General features: G+C 32.3%; 1 protein-coding gene across 1 annotated transcript; it reads left to right on the top strand.

The window, feature by feature from the left end:
• The first annotated feature begins 8,526 nt into the window (after positions 1-8,526).
• Positions 8,527-10,095, top strand: LOC21385266. Its single transcript, XM_010107087.2, has one exon. The coding sequence runs from the start codon at positions 8,826-8,828 to the stop codon at positions 9,948-9,950; it is 1,125 nt and encodes a 374-aa protein (XP_010105389.1). The 5' UTR covers positions 8,527-8,825; the 3' UTR covers positions 9,951-10,095.
• The last annotated feature ends 1,800 nt before the right edge of the window (positions 10,096-11,895 follow it).

The raw sequence follows: 11,895 nt of genomic DNA, 5'->3' as shown, positions 1-11,895 counted from the left end.
TTATATTAATTATTTAATAATTTATTATTAATTATTCCATTACTAATATATTTTATAATCAATTTTTGGCTGTTGACCTTCAACTAAATAATTAATATATAAAAAAATTAATAATAAAAAACTAATATTTAATCAATAATTAAGTACATTTATTTACTAATTATTAATAAATATTATATAATTATCAATTAATAATTAATTATTTAGTATAACATTTTTTGGCCTCGCTCATTTCGCTAATTTGAGTTTAGAATTCGAGTTTTGCTACAGTAAAAAGTTCTCACAAACAATCACATCTAACTTTTTTGTTACAGTAAAAAGCTCTCACATAAAATCACATCTCAACTCGAATTAAAAACTCGAATTAGCGAACTAAACAGGCCCTTTATAAGTACTAGAAAATAAATACAAAAAAGAGAAATAACTTTCAATTATTTTCTAATTCTTTCACGAAAACCATTCTCATTATTTTTTTTATTTTTGTTTTGTTTTCAAAACATTTGCTAAACAAACATAGTTTGCAGACCGTTTTCATTTTTTGCATTAAAAAACGTGCAAACACGTTTTAAAAAATAATTAGAAATTAATTTCAAATGCACTCATAATTTCTTATGGTAGAGCAAAGTAACTTTCTCCACATTAAATGTACCCTATTTAGCTTGGAAAAAATATTAAGAAAAAAAAAAGACCATCGAAATGTGTTTTCTTCAAATCAATTGATTGATAACCAAATCATCATTTAATCGAAATAACTATTGTAGATATTAAAGATATTAGGTTAGATTTTCATTAAAGATCTATTGACATCATACTCTTAAAAGTTAATATACTCATGACGTGATTGGAGAGTAAAACTTGTACTTTATCAATAGAGTATGCAATAACTTATCATATTTTGCTTAATTGAAGTAGAGAAACGTTTAGTATGATTTTTATTTTATTTTATTTTACAGAGGTAATTTTTTTTTTTATTTAAGACTTTCCTATAACAATATCATAACTTAAAAAAAAAACTGGAACCATTTAAGGAAGATGAGATTAGAGATTAAAAAAAATCTTATTTAATTTGAAGATACGACTGAATAAATCCTTTGATCTTTGATAGTTTTCATCCAAAAAGAAAAATTAAATAACTTAGAGTGCTCATTTAGTATAGAGTCTGTTTAGTTCGCTGATTTGAGTTTTTAATTTGAGTTGAGATGTGATTTTATGTGAGTTTTTTACTGTAGTAAAAAAGTTAGATGTGACTGTTTCTGAGAGTTTTTTACCGTAACAAAACTCAAATTCTAAACTCAAATCGATCAAATGAACGGAATCATAATTTTAAAAAGTATTTAAACTGAAATTTAAATTTTGTGAAAAAAATATATTATAACAAAATAGTTTAAAAGCTACAAGTGGAATTTTAAAAAATTTGTACTGTAATTCTTTTTTTCCTATAAAACTAACAATGGATGCGCGCATTACAGTAGGAGATAATTTTATATGTTAGAAAAAGTTAATAATTTATGTACAATAGAAATAGATTATTTTTGTATATTTATACAAAAATATATACATAGGACTAGGGCTGTAAGAAATTGGGCCGAACCCGACTAACCCGCCCGACCCGAACCAACCCTACCTGAAATTTGTGAATTTCTTTTATTTATTTATTTTTCTCGGTTTCAAATAGGCCCAACCCACACATTACGGGTTGGGCTGCGGGGTGGGCTTCCTTTGGCCCGATACTCCCCGACCCGGCCGATGAGATCAGTGGAAAAAAAACCCCAATGCCCTAACTCTCAATCTAATATCTCACTCTACTCTTACTTGTCTCTCTTTGTGCTGCTCAGCAGCTCCTAGTCCTCAGCCTCTCCCTCTCCGTCTCTCTCACTGCTCAGTCTCTCTCTCTGCTAGCCTCCCTCTCTGACGTTGTTCCTCTTTTTCTTCTCACACTCGCCGAGACACCGTCCCTAGTCCCTCGCTGTTTCTTCTTAGAAGCAGAGCCGAAGGCTCTCAAGCTCAGCCTATCTCCCTTTCACTTCCTCAGTCCTCAGACAAAACCTCGCCGCTAGAAATACTGAACCTCGCGGCAAGTGAGAGATTAATTCTCGTGTTTTTCGGTGAGATAATGAAAAAATGCTTCATAGTAGACCCATGAAAAGAAAATGAATTTCCTTAAAATAAATAAATGAAAAGAGAAGAATATTTGTCGTTGTTGTCTCTTTGTTGAGCAACATCATATTTATGGAAATCTCTGATACGATTGTGCAAAAATGGAGTCACAGAGTGTATGCGGTCGAGTTAGTAAGAAGCTCCAAGAAGTCCAAGCAGAGCCCCCAAAAGCACCAACAGAAATTCTCTGCTGAAAAAGTGAAGACTTGTTCCACCAAATCCTGATACTAAGTAGATAATCCCTATCGCACTGCAAAGTATTGAACTAGAACAACATAACAAGATATCCAAGCAATTATGACAGATCAGTAAAGGGATAGGTTTAAGTAGTTAAACCATCTCAAACGCAAATGTTACTGTATTTGTCATGAAAAAAAAATATAAAAATGGCATTATTTGATTTGTACTACTCCAATATATAATGTTATTTGAGATGATACATCTACTTTTTATCATAATCATTAAGTTTTAAAAGTTGTACGAGTAAATTTTTACTTTTAAAATAATTTAAAAATATCAGTGTTGTAATGATTAATCAAAAAAAATAAATAAACCAACCAATATAAATCAAATGCAAAAGTTTCAATATATTATATATGTTGTCAAATTTAACACACAGTATAGCATATGTTGAATATAGCACCAAAAACAGTGTTGCATTTAAGAGTGATTTTCTTACTCAAATGTTAAAATTTATATTGACATGTTAATTGGTACTGTATTGGAGATGCTCTTGATTAAGTTGTAAGAATATGATTACCAAAAGGTTTCTTTGTCGTTAGTTAGAATTGTGGATTGTTAGTAGTTAGTTAGAATTGTAGTTGACTAAAAGTTGGTTATAAACATTTTGTTTTAAAAGAATTGATAGTATAAATAAGAGGGGGAGAAGCTAAGGACTATAGTATGTTTTCTAGGAAATTAGGGAAAACCAGTGGGACATAACACTATCATCCCTTGTATCAGAGTTGCTTGTTACTGCAACTCATCGACTCCAATCAAAAGTTCAGTTCTTCTACTTTGTCGTTGAGTTCTACTTTGATTTCCAAAATTTAATTGGGATCCTAACATAAAGTCTGCATAGAGGTTGTTGAGTAAAAATATTAAATAATATTTCACGCACAACATAATTTCACCTATATTAAAATTTAATTAATATATGAGTTTATTATTTTTAGTTCGACCTATTCAAGATTATAAGAATAACCTCTTAATTACAATCCCTTGGTACAAGAGAAGACCTTTTGATTCCAATTAAAACAGTAAATTCTATTTTCTGTGAATTTAGAAAATTTGGGTTGATTTAAAATTGCGGCTGAACTTGATGAATTTAGCCGAGTTGCCTACATACCTCATTAGGGGATCAAGCCACTTGTAGTTCGAATTTTAGGTTTAAAAATTTTAGATAATTCTTTGGTGTATGACCTTATGAGGAATTTACGCACTTTGAAGTTTGATTTAGTTTTGTTTTGACTTTGTCCTTTATGAGGATTTTTAGGATTGAATTTGGTCTTAAAACTGCACCTAAATTTTAGGTTGCTTACGTATCCGATAGGGAATCAAGTCAATCGTAGTTCTTAAATTTAAATTTGGATTTTGGAGAATTCCCCGATATATGACCATAGGAGGAATTCAAATATATTTTAAAATTCGATTTAGAATTTTACTTTAGAATTTAGATTTGAGAGTTATATTTAGATAATTTCCCGGTATATGACTTTATAGGGAATTAAAAGGATCCTTTTTAAATTTGGTGTTGAGAGATTTTTTTTTTTGAATTTGAGATTTGAAAATTGTATTTAATCACCATATGATTTTATGAGACAATGAGCTCATTTTTTTGAACTAAGGAGCAATAAAGGAGCTCAATTTGTGCACTTTGAATTTTTAGGTATTTAATATTCCGAATTTCATTGAAATTTTTGTCTTTCTCCTTTTTTTTTGAATTTTAAAATTTAAAATCAAATCTACCATTTGAATTAAATTTGTTATAATTTGATTTGTTTTGACTGATCTTCTAATCTAAAAAAGAATTGAAATCCTTTTTTGCTTCACGTGGTTGACAAATATATATATATATATATATAGCTTCATATCTCACACAGCACAGCAAGACACACACACCCACGGCTGAATGTCTCACACACACACACCAACAGCTGACACCCACGGCTTTTTATCTCACACACCCATGGCTTTTATATATATGTGTGTGTGCCGTTTGGTGCACTGTAAAGATAACAGGTGACGCTTGTTTTCTTTTTTTTTTTTCATGTATATATATATATATATATAAATCATTACGCTGCAAAAACCACAGCCATTGCAAAGTAGGCAACCTTTTGATATATATACGTGTACGTGAACATCAATTTCTATCAATTCTCGATTTGTATGTAAAACTATCAGCCTAAGTATTTACTCATTTTTTAATTATTTTTTAATGGGTATAGTGTGATTTATATGAATATTTTCATATAAATTATATGCACATAATTTCTTATATGTTAATTTTTAAAGTATAATTCGTATGAATTTTTTACTCAAATTGCACTCAAAACAATCTTAACAAATAATTTGGAAAACTTTTAATCCTTGATTTTTTTAAAATCACATTTGACTTATATAGATCTCTAAAAAAAATTCAAGTCTTAGTGATAATCATAGAATTGTGATAAGAATAAGAAACCACACACCATGAGTGCATTCATAATTTATTACGAACATTACAAATAAGAAATCTCACACTATAAGGTGTATATAAGATTTATCCTTGTAGAAAGTGTCAAGGAGTAAATCACAATCTCATACTTTAAAGTGTATATAAAACTTAATTTAAATGCACTGTAATACAAAAAATTAAAACTGTTAATATTAAAAAAAAACTAAAATATCAAAATATATATTTACTTTATTATTTTAAAATATCACTTTAAGATGTATATTTTTCTTTCTCTCACGTCACTGTCACTGCACACCTACACTCTTTTTTTTTACCTGCACACCTTTTGTTTTTTTTTTTCTCTTTCTTTCTTTCTTCTCACGTCTCACCTGCACCCTTTTTTTTCTTTCTTTCTTTCACTTCTCTGCACACACGCACCTGCACACACGTGCACCATTTTTTTTTTTATTTTCTTTCTTTCACTTCTCTGCACACACACACCTCTCTTCGGAAAATTTTTTCTTCTGCACACACACACGTTTTTAGATGGAAAGCTCTCGGAAAAGTTTTTTTCTTTTCCTCTGCACTCACTTTTTTTATATAAAAGAATTTCACGTTTTGTACTTTTTTTTTTTTTTTTAAAGAACCTATATATATATATAAATCATTACGCTGCAAAAACCACAGCCATTGCAAAGCAGGCAACCTTTTGATATATATACGTGTACGTGAACATCAATTTCTATCAATTCTCGATTTGTGTGTAAAACTATCAGCTTAAGTATTTACTCATTTTTTTTAATCTTCATTCTTTAATTATTTTTTGATGGGTATAGTGCGATTCATATGAATATTTTTATATAAATTATATGCACATAATTTCTCATATACCGATTTTTAAAATATAATTCGTATGAATTTTTTACTCAAATTGCACTCAAAACAATCTTAACAAATAATTTGGAAAACTTTTAATCCTTGATTTTTTTAAAATCACATTTGACTTATATAGATCTTTAAAAAAAATTCAAATCTTAGTGATAATCATAGGATTGTGATAAGAATAAGAAACCACACACCATGAGTGCATTCATAATTTATTAAGAACATTACAAATAAGAAATCTCACACTATAAGGTGTATATAAGATTTATCCTTGTAGAAAGTGTCAAGAAGTAAATCACAATCTCATACTTTAAAGTGTATATAAAACTTAATTTAAATGCACTGTAACACAAAAAACTAAAACTGTTAATATTAAAAAAAAACTAAAATATCAAAATATATATTTATCTTATTATTTTAAAATATCACTTTAAGATGTATATTTTTCTTTCTCTCACATCACTGTCACTGCACACCTACACACTTTTTTTTTACCTGCACACCTTTTGTTTTTTTTGTTTTTTTGTTTTTTTTTTCTCTTTCTTTCTTTCTTCTCACGTCTCACCTGCACCCTTTTTTTTCTTTCTTTCTTTCACTTCTCTGCACACACGCACGCACCTGCACACACGTGCACCTTTTTTTTTTATTTTCTTTCTTTCACTTCTCTGCACACACACACCTGTCTTCGGAAAATTTTTTCTTCTGCACACACACACGTTTTTAGATGAAAAGCTCTCGGAAAAGTTTTTTTCTTTTTCCCTGCACTCACTTTTTTTATATAAAAGAATTTCACGTTTTGTACTTTTTTTTTTATTTTAAAGAACTCTTCACGTTTTGTACAATCTTTTTATTATTACTTCACGTTTTAAAATGGGTATTTTTTACTCTTTATTATTATTATTTTTAGGCCAACACAAAATTAGACTAACATAAAATTTTATTTTCTCCTCTATTTTTTTTCTCGTTTTAAGACTTCATCATTCAATATATATATATATATTTTTTTTTTTTTACCGCAAACAGAGGTGTTAGATTCAAGACAGAGAAATTGACTACCAAACCCAAATTGCCGTTCAAGGCGGATCCCAATGAAGAGCAAGCTCGACATGTTTACAAGCAAATGAATAACACCAGCATGCAACCCGATTCAAGTGATAAGTCTCCATCCTTGATGCCCATGCACAATCTTGTACCTGTCTTGAGCTCCCATTTTTTCTAACCTGTAAATGTTGGTGAAAAAACAAGAATTTAGCATTGTTAGCAAAAAAATAAATAAATAATATATGTGAAAAAGTTAAAACAAGAAATTTCCGAACAATGACCAGCTCATATTGATCATTGACAATTGAAAATATGAGAATAGCTCATGAACCAGTTACCCACAAAACACTCAAAATGCAAGGAAGAAGATGATTGGATTAGTTCACAACTTGATAATTCTAAAGTCGAGTAGGGAGAAGAAAAACTGACGTAGAAAAGGAGTGACCGAAAAGAGGAGGCTGAAACGAAAGCCTACCAAGAAACTTGGCAACACAATCTCCTTCAAAACCAAGATTGTTACTCGGTAGTTGTCGACACACATGGGACATGGCCACTAAGAAAACAACAACATTAGCACCCACGAACACAGGCATCAACCACGAAATCCAATTCTCAGTCGCTCAATTGTTGCCTCCAAACTCTCTTCTTCCACACTCCACATCTTCTCTAGCCATGCTTGAAGGGAAGTAGAAGTTCTTAAAATGAATTAAGACAAAAATTGGAGAGAAAAAAAAAAAAAAAAAGAGGCAAGAGAAAATTGCGTTACAGTTTCTCTTTTCCAAGAGGAATAAAGAGTGGCTTTGCAGCTTTCATTGACTCTTCACAAACACGAAGTGAACGTTTGGTTGATGGATTCAGAATCATGATTTAAAATTATTTTTAATTTACGTATGTTTTTTATGAGAGAAAATACTATAACGAACCACGGATTATGATTCAAATCATGACATAAATCTAACAACCAAACAATCCATACATTCAATGAAAAGTATCCTCGACTAACATTTCCTCCAAATCACACGAAAAGCTTTCCTTGTCGAAAGTATATGACCAGTAGTTGTGCTCTATATGAAAATGAGATGGCGTTTCACCTAAATCACATAAAAAGCTTTCCTTGTCGAAAGTATATGACCAGTAGTTCTGCTCTATATGAAAATGAGATGGCGTTTCACTTCCCTTTTTGTCAGGTGATTCGGCGAAGAATAAAAAAGTTAAGGCAGAGAGATAACATTTCAAATATTCAGAATTATTGTCACCTGATACAATGTTTACTACAATACTTTAGTTTCATGGTAACGTTTTCAATTTCTTTTTTTTTTTTTCCCAATTGTGTTCTAATGATTTCGTTCACTATAGAAATTCAAAGTTTGCATCTTGGAGTCACTAGAGTAGTTTCTGATTTGGCTAAAGGATGCTCAAATGACAAATCCCAACACAGAAAATTAATCGTTTTACTTATAGAATTGAAAGGCTTTAATAATTAAGGTTTAATAACTTTTGGTTACCACACTATAGTGAAAAATTAGTATAAGAATGACTCGTTGCATTGTTCATTCTTTAACTACAGATGAAAAAAGAAAAAAATATACATGTTGCTTATTATTATTATTATTATTATTATTATTTTGCTAATCTATACATGTTCCTTACTTGAGAAAGCAGCACTGGCAATTTTCATATTCTATTCCTCCATCCTCTTCAACATATATTTATACATATACATATATATATATATATATATATATATATTGGATAATTAATAATTACTAGATGAGGTCCATACTGGGTAGGAAACTGGTTTATAAATCCATATATCCCTAATTTTTGCTCCCATTCTCATTATATAAAACGTACCAGCTCGGTTCTAAAAAAAAAAAAAAAAAAAAAAGGTACCAGCTAGGCCTGTCAAACGCAAAAACAAAAACAAACGATTGGGTAATAAAAACGCTCCGCCGGTTCAACGATTCAGAAACAAAAGCCTGTTTGACAAGAAAACCTTATCAGTGGATCCTTTTACAAGAAAAACAACCCTTTAAAGCTCAAATTTACTCTCTTCAATCAATCACACGCTCTCTCATCAACCATGACTCAATTCCCATCGAATCTTCCCCAAATCCCCTTATCCTTCTCCGCCGCCGTCCTCGTCCTCGTCATCTTGTTGGGCCCACTACCAGCCCGAACCGACGCCCGAAAGGCCCATGTCATCAACTTCCGATCCCCAAATCTTTACCCGGAGGGCATCGCGTGGGACCCCTCGGCCCAGCACTTTCTCGTCGGCTCCCTAACCGACCGCAAAATCGTCTCCGTCTCCGACGCCGGCGTCGCCGAAACCCTACTCTCCGACACCGACCTCCCTGAGAACGTCACCATCCTCGGCATCGCCGTCGACTCCCTCAACAACCGCCTCCTTGCCGCTGTCCACGCCATGGAACCCCTCCCTCACTTCAACGCCCTCGCCGCCTACGACCTTCGCACGCGCCGCCGCCTCTTCCTCTCCCCCCTCCACGGCGCCGAAAACGACACCGTCCGGCAGATCGCCAACGACGTCGCCGTCGACTTCAAGGGAAACGCCTACGTCACGAACTCCGCCGGGAACCTCATCTGGAAGGTGAACGACAAAGGAGAGGCCTCGATCTTCTCCCGATCACCGGCGTTCTCCGCCCACGACGTCGATCGCGACTCGCCATTCGCGTTCTGCGGCCTCAACGGCGTCGCTTACGTCAGCAAGGGTTACCTCCTGGTGGTCCAGAGCAACACCGGGAAGATGTTTAAGGTCAGCGAGGGCGACGGCGCCGCCAGGCTCGTCCTCCTGAACAAGGACCTGCCGCTCGCCGACGGGATCGCCGTCCGCGGCGACGGCGCCGTTTTGGTCGTCTCGCCGAATAAGCTTTGGTTGCTGAAGAGCCACGACAGCTGGGGGGAAGGGGTAATTTATGACGAAATTGCCCTTGATGAGGAGAGATTTCCGACTTCGGTGACCGTGGGTGGCGACGGGAGGGCGTATGTGTTATATGGGCATGTTTTGGAGGGCATTATGGGGAATTCGGATAGGGAGGTGTTTGGGATAGAGGAAGTGAGATCGGAGAAGGAGAACAAGGAAGAGAGTGTTTGGATATTCGTTTTGGTTGGACTCGGGTTGGCTTATTTTCTGTTTTGGAGATTCCAGATGCGGAAACTTATCGCCAACATGGACAAGAAGACAAACTGATTTTTTTTTCCTTTAAGTTTAATTTTGCGACACGTCGTTTTTAATTTATAGTGCTTGTGACTGATTGTGTTGGTTACTATTTAGGTTGTTATGTGCGTATTCCAATTGAGAAATGTGTAACCAAGTTTAAGAATTTCTAGTCGCATTATTTGCTAGAGTATTGGGTTATCATATATCAATGAGGCGACTTTTCATAGAAAAAAAAAGAATCATCCGAGACGACAATGAATAAATTTTAGAAATTTAATCCATCAATATTGTTATCAACATGGAAAAGAAAAACATTTAAATAAAAAATATAAGACTTAAAGCCTCAATTACTAAATTTAAAAAATAATCACGCCAATCACTCGTGTGATAAATATTCGGAATTTCTTGTCGTATTCTTTGCTAGAGTATTGCCTATCAATAATTTAACTACTGCGTTTGGTTCTAAGTTCGCGTGGGTTTGAATCCATGAGTCTACTTCAAACTGGAATTTAGATGTGCATTTTGATTTGGTTGAGTTGGTTTTGAGGCTAATGTGATGTTGGAACTTATCTAAAATCAATTTTTTTAATTCAAAACACCCGCTAAATTCACATGGACTTGAACATAGAACCATAATTTTATTTATGATTTTCTCACAATTATCATAATATATTTCATTAAAAAAAGATATTATCATACTACACGAACACTTGCTTTTTGACGCGATGTTTTATTTACTGTTCAAACTTTATACTTTCAAATGTTAAGTTGTATTATAGTTAAACCATATTAGTTCAGAATTTTCAATTAAAACCATAAAGATTTAAACCATATCAATTTGAAGCCGCAAACTAAACGAATATATTATAAGCTACTATTTTATTATTATTCAAATTAAACGGACGGTGGCATTTTGGTCGATACTTCCCCCACATTTTCTTCAAGCCCTTTATTTGTTTTCTTTTTCTTCCAAAACTTAATTATTTTTTTATTTTCACCATTTTTTATTTTTTATTTTCTCCTTAAAACTTTATATTTTTTTATTTTAATTACTTTTGTCCTAAAACTTATTTAGTCCTTTATTATTATTTTTTTTACCTTTTGCCTTAAAACACATTTATTTATTCATTTTGATCTTTTTTTTATCATTTTTTTATTTTGCCTTTAAACATTTTTTTTTCTTTTTCCATTTTAGTTTCTTTTGTTTTTCGAGACATGATAGGAAATAAAACAACAAGACCATAAATCCGAAAAGAACCGAAACAACAAAAAATATGAAAGAACTCTAAAAAATATAATAAGAATTTGCTTGTTTAAACTTTAAACCAATCTTAAACTTTCGTTTCAAATTGTGAGAGATTACCTGTTCGGTTCGCTAATTCGAGTTGAAATGTGATATTGTGTGAGAGCTTTTTACTGTAGCAAAAAAAATAGATGTGACTATTTCTGAAAGCTTTTTACTGTAATAAAACTCGAATATGCGAAAAGAACGGAAACAATAGCAATCACTTCGAATTTAAAATTGGAGATTGAAAAAAGAGGAGGGAAGAAGAAAAGCATCTTTGCATGAAGTCTCTGCCCTGAAAAAGCTCTCATACCTTGCAAGTTTAACTTGATTTGAAAGGAGGAAATAAAAAGGTTAAAATTGAAAATACCAAAAACTCAGTACAAAATTAAACTACAATAATGTGGATCAATATTGTGTTCGGTGGCCTTTCCCCAATAATTTTAATTTATTTAATTACAAAATTAAACTACAAGAAGCTAAGACAAGAAATGTTTAGGGCCCGTTTAATTTGCTGATTCGAGTTTTTAATTCGAATTAAGATGTAATTTTATGTAAGAGCTTTTTACTGTAACAAAAAAGTTAAATATGACTGTTTTTGAGAACTTTTTACTGTAACAAAATTCAAATTGGTGAAATCAACAGGGCTAAGTGTTTGTACAACATCTACTTGCTAAGTTTATCCTAATG

The sequence above is a fragment of the Morus notabilis genome, unplaced genomic scaffold, assembly GCF_000414095.1.
Source record: "Morus notabilis unplaced genomic scaffold, ASM41409v2 Scaffold4254, whole genome shotgun sequence".
Classification (NCBI taxonomy): Eukaryota; Viridiplantae; Streptophyta; class Magnoliopsida; order Rosales; family Moraceae; genus Morus; species Morus notabilis.
Note: the sequence above shows the minus strand (reverse complement) of the source record. Positions and strands in the feature narration are given on the sequence as shown.

Excerpts from the sequence above, each read along its gene's own strand:
- LOC21385266 (XM_010107087.2), top strand. The coding sequence starts at position 8,826 with ATGACTCAATTCCCATCGAATCTTCCCCAAATCCCCTTATCCTTCTCC.